At 38.9% G+C, this 21,514-nt stretch overlaps 1 protein-coding gene across 1 annotated transcript in view; it reads left to right on the top strand.

Moving 5' to 3' along the window:
* Positions 1-6,632: 6,632 nt before the first annotated feature.
* Positions 6,633-21,514, top strand: part of LOC129246457 (uncharacterized) — a gene marked incomplete at its 5' end in the record, with an annotated part of 31,125 nt that continues 16,243 nt past the window's right edge. The window contains 4 exons of the mRNA XM_054885306.1: positions 6,633-8,818; positions 11,218-11,412; positions 19,825-19,990; positions 20,060-20,213. Coding sequence (XP_054741281.1) covers positions 6,633-8,818; positions 11,218-11,412; positions 19,825-19,990; positions 20,060-20,213 — 2,701 coding nt within the window. The remainder of the gene's footprint in view (positions 8,819-11,217; positions 11,413-19,824; positions 19,991-20,059; positions 20,214-21,514) is intronic.

The following is a 21,514-nucleotide window of genomic DNA, read 5'->3' as shown; positions in this document are numbered from 1 at the left end:
AATTGCCGTCAAAGCTTGAAAAACTTTTATTTTGTGTTTTGTTTGTATGTAGCTTGCGGTCCAACCCCGTCTTAGTTACTTACTTCCCATCTTTAATACGACTACCTGTTAGCTTTCAAAGCATGTATGTACGAGGTGTGTTCAAAAAAAGGTGAATTCGCACTTTTCCAAAAAAATATTTATTTACAGGTATATACCTATGAAACTTTTTTCAATTTCAAACGTTTATTAACAATAAATAATAATAGCCATCGCTAGCGACACATTTTCCCATCTCTCATGCAATTTGTGGATGCTGCGCCAAAAAATTGGCCGTCTTTGGCCGCAAACCAATCATCGAGCCATTTTTTGGCTTCTTCGTGCGAATTGAAGCGCTGCTCGGAAAGTGCGTGGCCCATCAATGCAAACAAATGATAATCGGAAGGCGCCAAGTCTGGTGAGTAAGCCGCATGCACCAGCGGTTCCCAATCGTACGTCTCCACCAATTCCCGGGTCGCTCTTGTTCGATGTGGTGGTGCATTGTCACATTGTCAGTTCATGCGGCACCCACCTTCCGATCTTTAAATCATGCCCATATTTTTCAAACGTTTGGAAATGGGTTTTTGGCTCACTCCCAACTGCTCTGCCATCATTTCTTGTGTTTGACCATTATCTTCATCCTGCAATGCTTGCAATTCGGCGTCCTCAAACTTTTTCGGTGGCCGGCCGCGGTCCTCGTTCTCCACGCTAAAATGACCACTTCGGAATTTTTCAAGCCACCTGAAGCACTGTGCTCTACTTCGAGCATGCCCACCATAAGCTTATGTAAGCATTTGATGAGCTTGAGAAGCGTTTTTCTTCAATTGATAACAGAAAATCAACGATGTCCGCAAATCGTAGTTTGAAGGCATGAAATTCGACATTTTTAAATAAAATGCATTTTTTAAAATTCATCAATTTCTATTTTATCACCTTCAAAGTAGTCCCCCTCAGATTTTTTTTTCCTTGTTCACTCTTCTCGCGAGCACAGGGCCTGGACAAGACCGTGTCTTGCGCTAGTTTCATTAATCTCTTTGGTTTCTGACAGGGTAGGTGATTAGCCTGCCGCTACCAGTCCTAAGTAATGGGAATGCCCACCTGTCGTTGCTTAGGAGCATCGCCTTCTTACTGCTTGGAACGCCATCTGTGTTTCATATTTTTCTGTCAGAACAATCACACAGATGGTTTTTTGCTTATTTTGCGCTGACTATTGTGCGGGAGTGAGAATGGAAAGGACAAGTTTGGGTTTGATAAGTGAGTTTTGAAAATGTTTTTGGAATGGGAAATTGTTAGAAAGAGGGAAAGTAGGTTAATTTGGAAAAAGTGCTTGGACCGTGCGTCATGTGGGATTCGAACCCACAACCTCTGGGATGGCAGGCTAGTGCACTTACGCTAGACTACCGAGGCCGCTCCTCCGATATAATACCCGTTTTTTCCAATCCTCGCAGCAGTTCTGATATGCACTTTTTAGTCAGTTCTTGAGCTCTCTCAGCGATTCGCTTTATATCTCCTCAATCGTCGTTAAACGCCGTGCTTTCATGGGTCTTTTCAATCTTGAAAACAGGAAAAAGTGGCAGTCAGCCAAATCTGGTGAATACGGTGGCTGATGCATGATAACGGTGTTGTTTTGTGCCCAATTATCTCTCCCAAGCAAAGCTAATTGAGCAGGTGCATTATCATGATGCAAAGCCATGCATTTTTTCCACAATTCTGGGCATTTTTTTCGCATTGCTTCACGCAAATGGCACATAACTTCAAGGTAATACTCCTCATTTACCGAACAACCTTGTGGTAAGAACTCCTGATGCACTACGCCATGCTAATTGAAGAAAACAGGGGCAAAATCTTGACATTTGGTCGAACTTGGCGTGCTTGTTTTGGTCTTGGCTGTCCTGGACTCTTCCATTGGGACAATTGGGGTTTGGTTTCGATGTCATAACGAATCATGGGTACATTCGTCTCCGTTCGTTATGAGCCTTTTAAGCAAATCTGTATCATCATTGACATCATTCAACAGTTCCTGAGCGATGCTCTTGCGACGTTGTTTTTGGTAAAAATTCAGCAATTTTGGAACGAATTTCGCTGCCACACGCTTCATGCCCAAAATTTCCGAAAATATATTATTACATGGCATGAGCCAAACGATATGCCTACATCCTCAGCAATTTCTCTAATTGTGATTCGACAAATCTCCATAATAATTTTCTTCACTTTCTCAACATTTCATTCATTTCATCGGTTGTTGATGTGCTGGGGCATTCAGAGCGAGCGTCGGCATTCACATCTTCTCGACCTTCTGTGAAAAGCTTGTACCACTTGTAAACATCTTTTTGACTCGGAGTACTCTCAGCGTATGCCATAGTCCACATTTCAAGTATTTTTCAGCACTTAATTCCATTTTTTTACACAAAATTTGATGCAACTTCTTTGATCCATTTTTTCGATAGCAGAAAATCGACGAGCACGCAAATCGCTTGTCCTATTTATGCCTCTCACAAGCAAACTAAACATGCAAAACATATCTTCGAGACGAGTGTACTAACAAAAAAAATAAATAATCGATAGTTGTATGTACGTACCCCGCCAAATTTGAAACCTTCACCTTAAATTTTGAACACACCTCGTATGCACATCACTTAAATTAGTCGTGCTGAGACTTCCATGATGCCTGTTTTGATTTTTTAACTGACTGACTTTTCAACTGCCAATCAGCCGCTTCTCGTTGTTTCTGACTTTGGCTGTCATTTCAGCTGGCTTGCCGCCATCAATCAATCGTTTGGTCAAGCACTTGCAAATTTTTCTCTTCTAGTTGCTGTAAAAGCGCTGCCCTTAGGACCAACAACTCAATATTTTTCCAGTCGCAGCTAAATATACAACACTTCAGTGGAAATCGCCACTAAATGCAAGTGCTGCGTGCCACATGCAACATAAGTTACTGTATATGTTGGCAAATATCGACATGTCTGATTAACTGGCTGACTGACCGAGTGACTAGTTGACTGCCTGCTTGACTGATTGCCACAAATGCGCTGGTGCATGTTTTGAAATTATGGCAAATACCATGAAATTACGTTGGCGTTTGTGGCAGTCAGGTGAGCATTTTATGCATGTCACATAAAATAGTAGAGCAACTGCAAAATCAGCAAAATTATATCGGTTGCATGGTAATGGCTTTATTTCTTTATTATTATTGTTTTTGTTTTATTACAAATTGCGCGAGCACTTGTTGCATGCCATCATCGGCATTGCCACATTTAAATTTTGTGTGTACATAATAATTTTTACTTAAAAAATTAGCTGCTAAAAATATTTACTAACACGATTACGTACACAAATGCCAAGTGAAAACAGTTACTCGAAAATTTCACCCTAGAAAGAGATGTGGCGTCTTCCAATGGAGCACTAAATGTTCATCTCCATCTGTTTCCTTACATTTCTTTGGTTTAAGAAAGTGGAGGGGCTGAGTTTTCCGAGGTATAACTTCTTAATAATATCCTCTGGGTAGCCTCCGAACACCCGTTCCCAGGATAGCTGGTTGTGCACTGAGTTTGGGACTCGCCACTTAAAAATCTCCCCTAATGCAAACATGTACAAAGCCTCGGATGAAAACTTCCTATACTGACAACGACCCTTGCAAACGAACTAATAACTACGATTTGAGGGCATGCACCTTGAGTGTCCGGTAATGGTGAAGGTGCCTCTGCCTGGCTAGTTGATGTCCTCGTGAGAGTAAAGGCTGACATCACTACCATCCAAGAGATGCGATGGACGGGGCAAGGACGACGTCTACTACAGCTGCCATGTAAAGGAGCGCAAATTCGATGTCCGATTTGTGGTGGGAGAGAGACTTCATCGCCAAGTACTGTCGTTCACTCCGGTGGACGAGCATCTCGCAATAATCCGCATAAAAGCGCGATTTTTTAACATCTCGCTAATTTGCGCCCACGCCCCGACGGAAGAGAAGGACGTTGCGAACAAAGATTTCTTTTATGAGCACCTGCAACGTTCCTATGAGCACTGCCCCAGCCACGACATAAAAATCGTGCTTGGCGACTTCAACGCCAGGGTGGGCAAGGAGGGAATTTTTAGTCCCACAGTTGAAAAACTCAGTCTGCACAACGAAACATCCCTTAACGGACAAAGGCTGAGAGACTTCGCCGGGGCCCCCGAAACATGGTAGTCTGTAGCACCAGATTGCAGCATAAGAAAATACACAAAGCAACGTGGCTGTCTCCTGATTGAAAAACGCGAACCACCTCGATCATGTTGTAATAGATGGAAGTCACGCTTCTAGTGTTTTAGATATACGTACGATCCGAGGACCCAACATTGATTCGGATCATTACCTTGTTGCAGCCAAACTACGCACACACCTCTGTGCAGCAAATCTACCTATGTAAAGAATGTTCAACATCGAAAAGCTGCAATCAAAACAGACTGCTAGAAGATTCGGAACTCGACTCTCACTTCTGCTCTCAACTTCCCAACAAAACGGCATGCATGAGCAACATTTCTCATTCCCTACGTACCGCCGCCGAAAAAGCATTTTTGGGGACGGAATGATTAAAATTCAGATTGAAAGGCCTATTCACATAAAGTGGAACCTCCAAACTTGTTCGCATTTTCAGGTAAAATGATTTTAAGGCCATTTTAAGATTTGCCATAGCTATATTTATCGCACAACAAAATGCTACTAAAAGCGAGCTTAAAAAAGTTGCTGCAAATTTCAAGGAGCCCTATTTGTTTTTATTTCTCTGTGGACTCTTTCGCTATTTGTGCAAAGATTTTGTCTTTGAGTACCACTAGTGAAGTTTTCCCGCGAGCAATTTTCTAGAACATTTTAACCCTCTAGAGGTCTCCCAATATCATTTTATTTAGACTTTCCACAAAAGAGTAAGAGTTCGCGACGAGCCATCCGTGAGAGAACTCATGGGTTAAAATGTTCCACAAAATTATTCCTCGCGGAATTTTACTTTATGTATCCAAACCATATGTTTCGCTTCGATATGAATTGTAGCGGCGGTCGTAGCCGAATGGGTTGGTGCGTGACTACCATTCGGGAGGGCGCAGATTCGAGTCTCCGTGCATAAAACAGCAAAATGGTGAGAATAGCAAGCAATGACAAACCTCCGAGTGTATTTCTGCCATGAAAAATGTCCTCATAAAACCCAATTGCCGTTCGGAGTCGGTTTAAAATTGCAGGTGCCTCCGGTTGTAAAACAACATTAAGACGCACGCCACAAATAGAAGAAGGAGCTCGTCCAAACACCCAAAAAGGGTGTAATTATTTATTCTAAAAACTCTCAGACAAAAGATTTTAAATGACCATAAAAACTTGCATTCGAATGCGGTGCCATTTCCTGGTTTATCAAAAAATTTTAATTTCTTGGTCTAAAATAATACCTTAATCTTGACTCAACCACCGTACTATTTCTTGGACTTGACTCCTTGCTGCTTTTTCTTGTTCCCAAAACTGAAAATATCTATGAAAAACGGATATTCACCACAAGTGTGGAGGTAAGTCCGCATCGTTAGAATAGTTCAAGCCATACCAAAGTGCTTTTTGATCAGAGTTGGTGCGAGGATTGGAAAGACCGATATTTAGGTGTATTTTATCTGAGGAAGATTACGTATGGCGCAGAAGCTTGGACGAAGACAACACCCGATGAGGCGTCCCTTAAAGTGCTTGACAGAAATGTGGGGGATTTTTAGACCTTTTGCTCCTTAGCAACTGTCAGTATCGCAGGCAATGGAACAATGAACTGAATGAGCTTTACGACGACATATATACAGCGCAGCGAATGAAGATCCAGTGGCTACGTTGGCTGGGTCATGTCGTCCGAATGGTTTTAAAGGCTCCGGCTTTGAAAGTATTCGATGCGGTACCAGCTGGTGGTAGCAGAGGAAGAGGAAGGCCTCCTCTACATTGGATAAGTCAGGTGGAGAAGGATTTGGCTTCACTTGGTGTGTTCAACTGGCACCGGTTAGCACGACAAAGAAACGACTGGCGCACTTTGTTAAACTCGGCCAAAATCGCGTAAGCGGTTAACGTGCCAATCCAAAAGAAGAGAAGACTACTTTTAAGGGAACAAAATAGACATTGATGAATTAATAAATATTTTGCGAGAAAAATACAAATTCACCGTACTTTTTGAACATACCTTGTATGTATATTTCTATAATGTTTCTGTCAATCTAGGACAATTAGTTTTAAATATGGCAGATCCAATGACATTACGCTTAGGTCAGGCAAGAATTCGACATGATTCATGGAAATGCTTGGACTCATTCATGAGGAATTGGGAATATTTTCTGAGATTATAGAAGAGCTCTCTCGTATTTTCTCTCCCAATTGGGTGCCAAAAGGTACTCTCCGTAGAGATTTCGTGCATCCTTCTTGATTTTTTATTATTTTTTTATTTTAGGCACTTATTTTTATCCCATCTGGCAACACTCTAGCTATAAAGTCATACACCTCTAGAGGCAAACACAAACAAGCGCACACAGCTTTTACATTAGAAAATCATTGTCCGCCATATGCAAATCATGTTCATTAACTCTTTACCTTTCCCATACGATTTGCAACCAAACTAACCGATTTTCCATTTCTTCCAATTACAGGCAGCTCTACAGAGTTGGCACCATCGCTGCTGGGCATCTACGACACCTTGACGAGTGCGCTAGATGAGAGTAACAACAACCAACTTCACAGCAGCCACAGTGAAAATACAAAAATTAGCGAAAGCAACAACAATAATAACAGCGCGTGTAGTACCGAAGGCGACGAGAACGTTGTCAGTTCTGACTTACATTGTAACGGTACAGTAAGTGGTGCCAGTAATCACAGCGACTCGCCAACGCTCAGCAATAAGAGTAGTCGCAGCTCAAGTTTCAGTTCGGAGGAGAAGCTAAGTGGCGGCGAATATAGTTCTAAGATTAATAGCTATAACAACAACAATAACCACAACCACAATCACAATGATAGTGACAACAATAAGAGCAATAGCAATTATGGCGCTATAGATGAACAGCAGCAACAACTGCAATATTTGCCAACACCACAAAAACGTCAATTAGCGGAACAGTCGCCCGAAGCGTCAGACGCGTTGAATGGGTTTGCGGGCAGTGGACTTGGCAACGGATGCAACACCACACTCACATTGCTCAACCTCGCCTACAGCAACAGCAGCAGTAACAGCAATCACAGCATCAAACATAGTTATAGCCAAAGCAGTCGTAGCCTCAATTCGCTCTCATCGTCGTCCTCGTGCAGTCAACGCAGCAACAGCAGTAGCGGAAGTGGGCGCTTCAACAGCCCGCCGGGCTCGCGTTTGTCACGCGACTCCGCGCTAACTCACAGTTCGGGCAGCAACAGCAGCCTCAATAGCCCCAGTAAGCATCGCAATCAAATACGCATACTATCGCCCAACGTTCAGCGCATTATAACCCACTCGGACGCCGAGCGCGTAGAAACTGTTGACATCGACGCGCTGCAACAACAACCAACGCACTTGTCTAGCCCGCTAAGCTCACCCGCGTCACATCATCGTTACATTAAGAAAGCGCCACAACTGGGCGCCACGTCGACGCCGCTTGGCGTGCATAAGGTGAAGCTTTCGCACATACCGCTCTCCAAGATTACTGGCAAATTAACCCAATCGGGTAACGAACTTGTTGAGACATTCGACTCCAGCTCGGAGTACTTGGACGCGCTAAGTTTTCAGTCGTATTCCGAAGCGAAGCCGGTGCGTAGTGTGAAAAAGCCAGCCACGCCGGCTGTGCTGCACATTCCGGGTGTGGAAAATTGCACTGTTGACAGTGAGGTGACACCTACAAATAAGAATAATACAACCAGCGTTGCGAGCGAGACGGTTAGTGCATTTAACTTCAACACCTCCTATAAATTATCACTACCGGATTATGAACGCCAAGAAAGTATTAAATTGATTGAAATGGAACAATTGGCTACTACTTCACAAATGATAACCGCCGCATGTGCTACACCAACCCCAAATGCCATGCCGCTGCTAGTTGAGCAGCATGAAGCCCATAACAACAACAACAATAATGATGATCCTAATCCGCTCAACACATCACCTCCACCACCCTCCAAGGAGTTTATCGCAACTGCACCTTTATCGCCCTGCGAAATTGTTGAGACTTTAAACTATCCATTGCTCACGCAAGACCTCAAGAAGCTCACGCTCAACGATAAGGACACCATGAACTCATCCATGACGAGCGTTGAACTCATCGAAGCTATCAACAAGCCAGTGATCTCTAAGCCATTGGTGCGCAGTTCTTCGGCAGCTTGTGCCTCTACTGTAACCGGCTCGCCTATGCTTACCTATGCGCGTTCGAAATGCTTGGCAGCGAAGGCCAATACTTTGGGCGGTGCAGTGCCTATTAAATTGCCTACAGCACAACAATTGGAAGAGCTCGAGGAGGCAAGTAAAATGTCGGCTGAGAGTTTGGATCGTCTCACTGATATCAAGTCAAAGTTTTCGCCAAAAGAGTCACGCAAAGGTGGTCCAATGTTGCCGGAGATTGCCAAACTCAAGCATCGTCCACTTTCCTCGTCGTCAATTTGCTCAACTTCGTCCAGCTCCAGCTCGGGTTCAGATCAATTGAATGGCAAGTTGGCTACTTCATATTTGGCGAGCGTCGAAAGCTTAGCGGATCAAAGTGAAAATGAGCTAATGGATCCACATAGCGGCATGAGCGTGTTGGAGCGGGCCATGCTGGAGATGGTCGACTCCGAGCGTAGCTATGTGGAGGATTTGGGGCAAGTAATTAGAGGGTGAGTCAGATTTTGTTATTTATATGGGGTGAAATTATTAGAGCAACTACTTAGGCTGGTTAACCGATGTATGAGTATTACCGTAATTGGGAACATCTAATTTTTCAAACTGGAAATATAAATCAAAAGGAAAAACGAAAATTTGTTTGCGACCTATATATTTTCCTGCTGCTTCAGTAGTCTATCGTAGTGCACTAGCCATCCCAGAGGTTGTGGGCTCGAATCCCACGTAAACCACGGTTCTCGCACTTTTCCAAATTTACCTACTTTCCCTGTTTCTAAAAAAAATAAAATCATTTTTCCCAAAAACTTAGCTCTTTTATCCTTACTTCCGCAAAATAGTCAGCGCATTATTTGCATTGTGGCTACCAAAACAAGCAAAACAGCAAGAGGAAGCGGGCAGTAATAGCGCAGGCTCACGAAATTTAGCGAAGTCGTCAACCATCTGTGCGATCCTTCTGGCAGAAAAATGTGGGACACAGATGGCGCTCCAAGCAGTAAGAAAGCAACGACCGGTGGGCATTCCCACTACTTAGAACTGGTAGTGGCAGGCTAATCACCTACTCTGTCAGAAATCAAAATAGATTAACGAAACCAACGCAAGACTGAGTCTTGTCAAGGCCCTATGCTATCGAGAGAAGTGACCAAGGAAAAAAATACTTTCCTGTTATCTTTCTTTTGATTAGCTCTGGCGAATAGCTTCAAATCCACGTAAAATATTCGTACATATTGGGTATGCGACTAAGTTTCCGTCCTTTCTTAGCCAAAGTTACGAATTATTTAAGCAATTAAACAATACACGGAATTATGTGAAGTATGTGCCAATGGAGCCCACAAATTTACTCCATAATTTCAAGCAGCATACGGATTCCTCTGACGACAAATTCGAGTTCTTCTGACTCAAAATCCATTCATTGAGCCAGTTTGCGATGCTCTCGTAAGAAGTGAACCGCTCTCCAATAAGGGCTGACAGCATTGATCGGAATAGATGGTAATCTGAAGGTGCAATGTCTGGGAAATACGGCCGGTGGAGCAAGTTTTCTCAATTCAGTCGGTCTAAATATTTCTGACTCGATTCAGCAACGTGTGGCCTTGCCTTGTTATGCAGCAAAATCAGTGTCATGCCTGCCGTCTTATTCTAGCCACTTTTCTTTGAGAGCTCGATTCAAACGCATTACCTACAGTTAGTAACGATCGCCAGTGATAGTTTCACGAGGTCGGAAACTTATTTCCATACCGAAGACATACAGGTTTGCCGGAAAAGTTAACCTAGATGCTTTAGGCCCTTACTATTTAGTTCATTTCTGATTAATTGGGTTATAAAACTTTATGTCCAAAACCTAACCGTTTTTCGGCTTAAAGATTATTTAAAACAAACAAAGGGCGTGTAGCGTAGTGCACATTACAGAAGTGAAACTTTCAAGGCAGACAAAGAAAGAGGGAGATACCCGAGAGAGAATGAGAGAGAGATAGAGAGAGAGAGAGAAAGAGTATATATCTAAATAAATTCACAACATTTGCAGAGAATACAAATATACAACATTTACAAAAAACGGAATAGAGTCGACCGGTGTAGGTAAACGCCGGACACAAACCGTGGCAACAACGCGCACTACTCCTAGCGTTTATCAGGACGTTCCAGGACCGCAGCAACGGCACAAATTACCGCAAGGCAATACCAATAAATCCGACGCCGGAATGGATAGCACTTTATAGTACGCACAAGCACTAGTCAGGAAACGGAAATACGCGCCAAAAAAATTGGGACCAAAAAACGTGCCAAAAAAATTGGGATTCAAAAAGCGCCCCAAACAGTAGGCACCAAGGAAGTATAACGCCAAAAAGTAGGCACCAAAAATGTATTTCCCACAAGTTTGCACCAACAAACAAGCGCCAAAAAGTAGGCAGTGTTATTTTTCACTAGAAATTAGCAACGACAAGGAAAAACTCAGGAAAAATAGCCTAAAGTGTATCTAAGATATATATAAGGTATAGCTCTCTCTCTCCTTTTCTTCTACGTTATATCTTTTTTCTCTCTCGCGGAACGAAAATGCTCAAAACGTTGCATGGCCTTGAAATTTTACTCTCCATTCTCACTCGTCCATCAACGCCTAAGAAGTTTCACTTGAAAAATGTTTTTTTTTGTTAGTCGTACGTCCACATTTTTTTAAGAATGATGTCCTTCAATACCAATGATGTCCTTTTTCCGAAAATTAAATGGCAAAAGTAAAGTAGTCAAAACTGCTCACACTATTGCGTTGCCAATTAGGTGCACACTACTGTATATGTTAATTTTTTTTTTCTCAAATCGTTTTCTCCTTATTAACTAAATCCGCACGTTCAGCTCGTTAACTCTGGTTTATTTCAATATATTTGTTTGTTTGTTTGTTTTTTTGCAGTTATCTATCGGACTGGAAAGAACGTGCCTGCTTACGATACGACGAACTGAAAATACTCTTCTCGAATATTGAAGAGATTTATGAGTTCAACTCGACGCTCCTGAAGCAGCTAATCAACTCTGGTATGGAACCGGGCAAAATAGCCAAATGTTTTATAGATTTGCGCGAAAGATTTGATGTATACACAACATATTGGTGAGTGAAATTGAACGGCGCTATTTTTTATAGAGAAATACGTCAAGGTGGTAAAAACTGTGTAAATGAGGAAAAATATAAAAATAAAAAATAAAAATAAAATATAAAAATTAAAAAAAGACATAAAATTTCAGAAATGCAGTAGATAGGAAATTAAAAAATTAATTGAAAAGAAGAGAGCAGAAGAAATCCAATAGCAAGAGTAAAAATATTCCGCAGCACAAATATTCGTTGGCCTGCTAAGCAACACTGATACACAATTTTCTATTTGTTATTTTTTTATTTTTTTTTTCTACATTTTTTTATTAATTTCCCTCAGAAAGACACGCGAGCTGCTTGCCATTCTTGCCAAGCTGTTGCAGCTTCTGCCGTTCTTCTTATCTGATTTTGCTCAACTGGCTAGCCAATTTCGTGTGGCTGATTTAATTTTTAAAAATTCGATTTTCTATTCGCTAGAACGGACACTAAATTAAATTTTATTTGCACACCAAAAGCAATGGCGCATAGAAACCGCTTAAGCAGTGCAGCTAGCAAAGCAATACCTTTACATAGAAGTTAATCAGTTAACAGGGCATGAAAGTCGAAGCAGAAGCGTGTTAGTGAAAAAGAAAATAAACAAAAAAAAAATAATAACAAAAGCAAAACCAGAAGAAAACGATAATCTTGATATCACTACGAGCACCAGCGACGAGTAGAACAGCAACAGAAGACTAGAAGAAGTGCAGTCTTGCGCTTTCTCATCGGGCGCAAACTTTTGTAGCTAACTGTAGCATAGCGACGGAAGAAGCTATGTAGCTGAGATAGTATTTATGCGGCAAACAAACAACCGAATGAACTCACAAACGAACGAATGATAGTAGAACAGAGATAGACACGCAGCCAGTTTAGACAGTCCAGTTACTCTATTTGGCAAGCGGCCAGGCGAGCAGTCCAACAACCACTCAACTATCCAGACAGTCATGCAGCCCAACTAGGTAGTTAGCCTATACGGCCGACAGTTAGACAGGCGTTGAGTGCTGCTGCTCGCTGCTCGCTGCGCGATGCCTCCAAAAGCGCGCAACTAAGCTGGTGGATGATTGCCGATTGGTGGCTGGTTAGAAGTTCGTTGCTGTCAAGTACGCCATCTATTACTCACTTATTGTTGTTATTGTTAGTTGTATATACTCGTATGTATGTATGTGCGCTTATTCGAACATTCATATTCACAAGTACGAGTTGATCATAGTTGAACTCTAAGCTCAGATAGGCCAGCGATACTCTGCATGAAGTGATGACATTACCCATAAGCCATTCGGACAGTTCTGGGCTAACTGTGCAAAAATGTTGGATTTTTCGTGGGAGTGCTGTGCTATCAGTTCTTCTGCACAAAGTTGTTCTCTGTCAATGTCAGTTATTTGAGTGCATTCTGACAGGCGAACAGTGCACACGTTTCAAGTACTTGCGCAACAGTGCGCGTGGAATTCAGTGTGGCAGACAAATAAACGTAGACAACAAAAAAGAAGCGAAAATAAAAAATAATTGACGATTTCATGATTTTGATTTGCATTCTTTGGCGTTGCCATCATCGGTGCCACCAATTGTTGTCACCCTCGTACTCACCTTGACTGCTTTGACTGACATTGTGTCACTTTGGTATTTGACTCCTGCCGTCAAAGCAATTTATTTGCTATGCTTGCATATTTTTGTTTGTTGTTGTTGTTGTTGAGGTGTGATTTTGCATACTGCACACGAAGGGTATTGCAATTGTTGACTTTAGTTGACATTTGAAACTTTGGTTTTTGTTACTAACAGGGTCGTCAGCGGTTGAACATTTTTATATGACATTTGCGATTTTTATTAATCGATAAATGAGACAAGAGAAATTGAAATTTTGTAGAGTAAATATTTTACGAATATGCACTGCATTAAATAGCTACAGCACTAGGACTTATTGACAAGTTTAGGCAATTGCTTCCTATTTAATTTGCTTCCTATTTAACTTCAGTAATTTTTTTAATGAAAAAATTCATAAAAAATTATCATTTTTTTAATGAAAAAATTAATAAAAAGTTATCATTTTTTTAATGAAAATATAGTCAATTCTCTTACAAAAACCATATGAAATCAAGTTCTTACTTGGTGCAAATTAAAAAAAGTTTCATAAATGTTTAATAAAGGGTTAAGGGTAGCTGAGGCCCGAAAAAATGATGTTTTTCAATTCTTTTTCCTAGTCAATTGCTTTATTTTACAAAAATGGGTTTCAGCGAAAAAAACAATATTTTTGGGAATTTTTTTCTTAAATATGGACTGAGAAAATTTATTAAAACCTTTTGTACATTATTAAGCATACTTTTAACTATATTCTGTAATTTTTTTCATGCGGAAATACTTAAAAACAAGTCGGCCACAGACCATGTCCGGGAACGTCTTGGAAAAAAAAAAACATTTTGCAGTTATCACTGCATCTCGGTCGGAAATTATCTGAAACCAAAAACAATTCAAATTTAGTCAAAGTATCATTAAACCTTCCCCCAAACGTTGTCCGCTTATTTTTTTCTTCGTTTGAAAATTTTTGATGGCGGTCTAAAGTGAAAACTTCTATTTTCAACGAAAATTTCCGCCATTTTGTGGGCGGGAAACCCCCTTCATGTCAAAAATAAAAAATAAACTAAACGTTGGGGGGACTTTCAAAAAGTAGTTTTGAGAAAAAGGCGTTTAAAAGTTTAAGAGCTAATAGACTAAGAGCCCGCGACGCCCAGACCTTCGTTAAATTATAAAAGTTGGAAATTTTTCTATATACGTCTCCTATACAGGTATAAGCAAACCCAGATTATTAAACCTGGGTCGCGGTGGCTTTGGCAGGTAACAGGTAGTAAAGGTGAGTAAAATTGAGTCTCAAATTTGTAATAGTATAAAGCTTAGTTTTTATACATTTCAACTTACAATCATATCAGAAACTGCCTCGTCCATTGGCGGACACTTAGGGCGGTAACAACCCCTCCCCAGACACCCTAACATTCTAATTATTTATAAATCTACTTTCGTCATAGTATAAAATCTAATTTTTATATATGTTATTCAGAGATCTATAAAAATAATGTTTTCACAATCCCCAGACAGTTTCGATGGTTCCCCTATCTTCCCAGACATAATGAAGTCCACTCCAGGCGTGAGCGCGATGAATATATATGTACGTTGGTGCGAGTGAAATAGCGCGATTGGTCTACGGCGATCTTTTTCTGCGCATCAGCTGTCTTATACTCTGTATAATACTCCGTATTGTATATTATTGTAGTGTGAACTGTTATACGTATAGCAAGCGTTTAATAATTTATTTGCAAAATTTATTATAAAATAAGTGGTCTAGTTGTGATAAAGTGTTGTCATGGAAACGGAGGAACCGGAAAAAAACAAATTAAGTTGTTTTATTTGTAAGAAAAGTGAGGGGAAATTAATATTGCTTTCTGAAGAGACATTAAAGAAGTGCCGAACTGTTTTGAAAGTCAGAAAAAAACACAACCTTAAATATGTGAATGTTATTTTGCCTGATGAATATACAGATGGAGGTTATCACCGGGAATGCCATAAAACATTCACAGGCGTTAATAAACAGTACTACAATTCGGAGCCTGCAGATTTAAAAAAGAAAAAAAGAGTAAACAAAGAGTCGATTAGTGTAGACAATTTATCTCCAGATACACCGATAGTACCTGAGTTCACTACCGAACTCGCAACAAAATCTCCAACATCATCAGAACAAAATTTATATTCTGAATTGATAAAGCCCCAGCCTTCAACCTCCACAGAACAATCTCATTTACCGCCTCAACATACAGAACCTTCAACAATTTCACAATCGACTTTAGCTAGTGAATCAGAGGTCTTACAATCGACAAGTTATCAAAAAAATGGTGACAGTACACCAGATGTTACTGAAGTAAACAATGTAATTGAGGACGTAAATACTCAACCCGAAAATGTTGTCAGTAGTAATGACTCTCCGATTGTTTGTATATTTTGTAATAAACAGAAGAAGAAAGTGCGCTCAAAAATGCTTCCACTTCATGCAGCTGAAACAAACCAATTTAAAGGTAGTATTTTTTCTAACATTGAAGGTTTAGAAGAATATAACGAGTTTTCAACTACATTGAATAATTACTCTGCTCCAAAAATATATTATCATACTGATTGTCGAGTTCATTTTAACAATGATGTGTCGTCTAAAAAAAAAATCATCTAGTAAAAGTCATTGGCATTACAATCGAGAGTATCACAGACAAGTTTTTGACGAAATTGGCAGCATTATCGAAGAAGATATTATTAAAAAGGGACGATGTTATTTTTTAATATATTTATTTACATGAACTGTATAAAGAGTCATTGGAAAAAATTTATCAAGATAATTCCGTTGAAATGAACTTCGTTTTCACAGCACACCATCTCGAAGAAAAAATTATGAAAGTATATTCTGAAGATATAAAATATTTTACTATTCGAAATAAAAAAATTGTCGCACCTAAATATTTACAATCAATAGATGAAACAGTCCTCGACAGCTTACACACAGAAAATATTTTACAGAAGTCCGCATTACTTTTAAGGAAACTAATTCTGAAAATTGAAAAAAATAAATTACCTTCTAAAAATATAACAGCGCAACATTTGATAACAGGAGAAGTCTCTATACCAGAACCCTTATTGGACTTTTATTCAATCCGGCATTATTTAGAAAGGGAAAACTAAGACCTTACAAACTATTAAAAAAAAACGATGAATTCCAAAAAGCTTTTATAAAGTTCGGCGAAAATAAGTTAATAGAGGACAGCAGTGAACAGAAGAGCATTTTCAATAGTATTCAGAAATATATATACAGTGTATATAATGTTCGAAATGCAATTGATGTCAATTCTGCTCGAGTTCAGATGTTTATAGACTCATACAAAGTTTCCGACATTAATGAGGCTTTCAACCGAAAAAAATTGAGAAACTTTGATGCTAGCAGTTTACCACCTTGTGAAAATGAGCTACTACAGCATTTTTTACGAGCTAATTATATTTGTACGATTTGGAACAATGCTCACTTAAGAAAATCTACTTCACATAAACCTGAAAATAATGGCTGGGTACTGGAAAATGATCAATACCATTTTAAATGGTTTGAAGGAGATCAGCTACCTACTTATTTCAGTGATTCTCTACAAACTTTGTCAGGTATGTTATAATGTTCACTGTTTATGAAGAAATTATCAACCATTCATAATTATTCTAACTTGCTTTAATTATTACAGAAGCTGATGAAGACGATGACATTCATGAGGACAAATCCGCAGAATGGAGTAGCGGTGATGAAGATAATCGAGATACCGACGAGGACGATGAAGCTGATTAAATATTTTTTTTGATTTTTACTTTGTATTGTAATGGCTATAATTATAAATATAATTGAAATCTTTTTCGATTGGTTCAATTACGATCTAAATTATTCTCTCTCCTTACAGTAAAACTAACATGCATACAAATTTATCTTCTTAACTTTAAACTTCTAGAATTTTACCATCAGCTGTCGATTTTTCGTATTTTTTTCTGCACAATACTAGAAAAAATTTTCGATTGATATTTACAACTTTCGTAGATCTCCACTTGACTCAATAAAAATCGCATTATTGTATTGTTGATTTAATAATTTGTTAATATGAAAATTTTTCTGCGTTCTCCTTTAAAAATTTACTTTTTTATCTGTTATAAATGTATATAATGAATTTTCTTGATAAATTTAGAGAACAGATCGCACTATTTCACTCGCACCAACGTACATATATATTCATCGCGCTCACGCCTGGAGTGGACTTCATTATGTCTGGGAAGATAGGGGAACCATCGAAACTGTCTGGGGATTGTGAAAACATTATTTTTATAGATCTCTGAATAACATATATAAAAATTAGATTTTATACTATGACGAAAGTAGATTTATAAATAATTAGAATGTTAGGGTGTCTGGGGAGGGGTTGTTACCGCCCTAAGTGTCCGCCAATGGACGAGGCAGTTTCTGATATGATTGTAAGTTGAAATGTATAAAAACTAAGCTTTATACTATTACAAATTTGAGACTCAATTTTACTCACCTTTACTACCTGTTACCTGCCAAAGCCACCGCGACCCAGGTTTAATAATCTGGGTTTGCTTATACCTGTATAGGAGACGTATATAGAAAAATTTCCAACTTTTATAATTTAACGAAGGTCTGGGCGTCGCGGGCTCTCACTCTATAAGCCTGTCAGAGCTAAGACCCGAGACGAATTGGACAATAACTCAAAAACTTTTGCTCAGATCGGCTTAAAATTTTGGGAATATATTCTTGAAATGTTAAACAATAAGATAAGACAAAAAAATCTATTTTTTGAAAGTGCAGATTTCAGATTTTCAGATTTTCTTTGTTAACTGTTGAATAACTCGAAAAGTATTTGTCGAATTCACTTCAAATTTCAACAGAATATTTTTAAGATATTATACTTCAGGAAAAGGCAAAAACAAAAAACTAATTTTTTTACAATTCTGACTACCCTTAACCCCTTAAAAATCACGCTTTTTAAATTTAAATCAAACAAACCAAAACAAAGATTTTGTAAGAATTTTGAGTTTGCAGTTTTATAGACCATAAAATTCTGATTTAATAAAGTGCAAGTTTAAAGTGACTGATGAGACGCATCGATTTTTGACAATTTTTTTAATTCTCGCCGCCCACATTTTCTCATCTTCTTCCTTACTTTTATTCAATTTCACTTGGAGTCAACTCTCTTAGTACGTAATCTCCACATTCTTCGTTCCTTGTACGTCTCAGTGTTTAAGTTCGCACGTTTCATGTCACTTTATATTTGCTTCGTCCATGTATGTTGTGGTCCACCTGGCTTCTCGTGGCTATGTTTAACCCGTTTTTTGTCAGGCTTACTCTGGACATGCCAATACCAGCGAATACGAGTTTCTTGCATTTTTTGCTCAATCGGCGCGATTTTAAGACTTCCACGAATAAATCGATTAGGCAGCATTGTGACCGAGGCTAACCATCTCAGCATTTTCATTTTTGCCGTTTGAAGTTTTTTTTCGTGTGACTTTTTTATATAGGTCAGTATTCGTATTATAACAAAGTGGGACGCACGAAATTTTCATTACATGAAAGTAATCAGCCAAGAACGTCAGCAAAAAAAATTATCAAAAATTAAGCCGGTTTTTGAGTCACTTCTCCCGGTCCTCTTCTTAACTCCTCCATCTGCTTCACTTTTCTTTCAGGTCCTTTCATAGAATGGAAAAAGCGACTTTCTTGAAGCTTTGCGTCTTTGCTGCTACCAAAAATAAAATTGTTCTGCATATTGTCCACCAGTGTTACGCCGCTGGCCCTCCTCACCATTCGCATTTTTTTTCGCGTGCAGGTTCTGTTCTAATTTGCGGAGCACTCGTAGGCGTATGTCATTGTTAGTCTGATAATGGGTTTTGTAGATTTTGTGGTATTTTCTTTTGTGGTATTTTCTTGTCGCACAGGACACCAGAAGCTGCGCTACTCTCCAGCTTTGCCATCCACATTGTATTCGGTGTGTAATTTCTCCCTCGAAAGTACCAGCTTCTCTAACATGCGAACCCAAGTACTTAAAACTTTTCAGCATTCTGATAGAGACGTTATCGATGTTTAGAGCTGGCCATTCGCAAAACAGAAGTCCATAGCTTTGGTTTTTGTGCGGCTTATTCGAAGCCCGTTAGATTGGAGGGTGTGTACTCATTGGTTCAGCTTTTCTTGAAGAATAGTTTTGTCAATGTTGAAGGGATACCCAGATTAAATAGAAGAAGGCTTACAGCTGAACCTGGAACCTACATTGACATTGAAGCATTGGGTCAAACCGCTCTCACCTAGTCGGTGTCGATGACAGGTTTTATGATGGTTTCCGGAATCAATGCCTTTTCGAGTTCAATAAAAACTCCAAACAGATTTTCTTTTTTAAGCCGGTGCTTTTCTATGACAGTACGGAGAATATGAAGAGAATCAATGCTAAATATCTTTCTGGAAATTTTAATTAGAAACAGTGAGCTTGTCAAATTTTTGTTCAAAGAACGAAATTGGATCATTTTGTTGGATGGTCTTTGTTAAACAATGAGCTATATTTCTATAAAAAAATAATGAACTTTCAAAACGAAAAAATGTCAAAGCTCGTCTATGGGTTGGTGTGCAAACATTTGTCGTTAACTGTATGTACTTACATGTGTGTGTATGTATGTATTTAAGTAAATTCTTATTCTTGAAATCATTAGTTTCGGCTTGGTGAGTTATTGCAACTTCTTTGAAGCTTTAGTTGAACAAAGTTCTTCTCTTCATTATATTTATTAAATAAATATTTAATTTAAGTAAATTTTAAAGTTTCCTTTTTCTTTCTCGCCCACTTATAGTACAAGCTATCCTGAAGCCATATCACTGCTGACCAAACTGTTACAGGCCACACACACCAACGCACTGCTGACGTCCACGCAAAAAATGTTGCAACACAAGCTGCCACTCGGCTCGTATTTGCTGAAGCCAGTGCAACGTATACTCAAATATCATCTGCTATTGGACGTGAGTGCCAACAACAGGAAAATGCTTTCTTCATATTCATATAAATACTATGTTTCCCCTTTTGTTTAGAACCTTCGTAAACATTGCGATGTGAAGGAAGTGTTGCAAGCCTACGAAATCATGCGACAAGTGGCGCGTAATATCGATCAGGTGAAGCGTAAGTTGGAGCAACAAATAAGAGTTAAAGAGTTGTCTGGCATTTTGGATGGATGGTTAGGGCCAGGTGAGTTGACGTGAGACTAAATTTAGTATATTTAAATATTTATGGGAAAAATTATTGTACGATATCTAAAGTAAAGATATTTGAGTTGAGAGTCAAATGAACTTTTCATAACCAATGTATATACAAGCATATTTTTATGAATTTATTAAGCCTTAGATATTTTATATAAAGGGTGCTTAAGTTTCAAGGGCCGGTGTTGATTTTGAATAAAATACAATTTTTTTGGGAAATTATTGTAATTTCTCTTTATTATGATAATATTGGTATAGCTCAATTACGCATGGAACAAAATATCGGCCAAATGGCCACCGCGGCATCGACGGCACATTTCCATCCGATGGTCCAAATTTTCGATGAGGCTGAGGTATAATTGAGGTTCTATGCCGTTAATGTGCCGAATTATTTCATCCTTTAGCTCTTGATTTGTTTGCTGGCTTATCGACGTACACCTTTTCTTTCAAATAACCCCAAAGAAAGAAGTCCAACGGTATCAGATCACATGATCTTGGCGGCCAATTGAAATGGCCGCGACGTGAGATTATTCGGCCATCAAATATTTCGCGCAAAAGAGCCATTGTTTCGTTAGCTGTGTGACAAGTGGCACTGACCTGTTGAAATCACATCACAGCTCACAATAGCGAACAATATTCACAGTAACTGTCTGACCGACCTCATTTTGGAAAAAATACGGCGCAATGATGCCGCCGGCCCACAAACCGCACCAAACAGTCACTCTTTGTGGGTGCATTGGTTCTTCGGCAATCACTCTTGGATTATCATTCGCCCAAATGCGGCAATTCTGCTTATTGACGAATCCACTGAGTTGAAAATATGCCTCATCACTGAAGATGATTTTGATTTTGATTTGAACGCCCGTTTTCATAATAAGCCTGAATAACTTTAACGCGTTGCTCGATTGTGTATCTTTCCATGGTTCAAATTGAGTTAGTCTGAAATTAAAAAATGTCAAATGAAGTGCAAAAAAAACCTTGACGTTTAGGTGTGGTTCACATTCAACATCCACCCTTTACATAGAAAATAAAAAACACAATTTTTGCAAAAAATCTTAACACAAAAAAAATTTTTTTTGACTAAAAAAAATTTAATTTTGTTGAAAATATATATTATACAAAAAAATTTAAATTGCATTTTGAAAAAATGTTAAAAAGCACCAAAAATATTTCAACAAAAAAAACAAAATTTTTGAAATATACATACAAAATAAAAAACACAATTTTTGCGAAAACTTTTAACAAAAATAAAAATTTTTTTTGACTAATAAAAAAGTCTAATTTTGTTTT

This window comes from Anastrepha obliqua, chromosome 4 (assembly GCF_027943255.1).
Source record: "Anastrepha obliqua isolate idAnaObli1 chromosome 4, idAnaObli1_1.0, whole genome shotgun sequence".
Lineage (NCBI taxonomy): Eukaryota > Metazoa > Arthropoda > Insecta > Diptera > Tephritidae > Anastrepha > Anastrepha obliqua.
The sequence above is the reverse complement of the archived record's forward strand: the minus strand, read 5'-3'. Positions and strand labels throughout refer to the sequence as shown.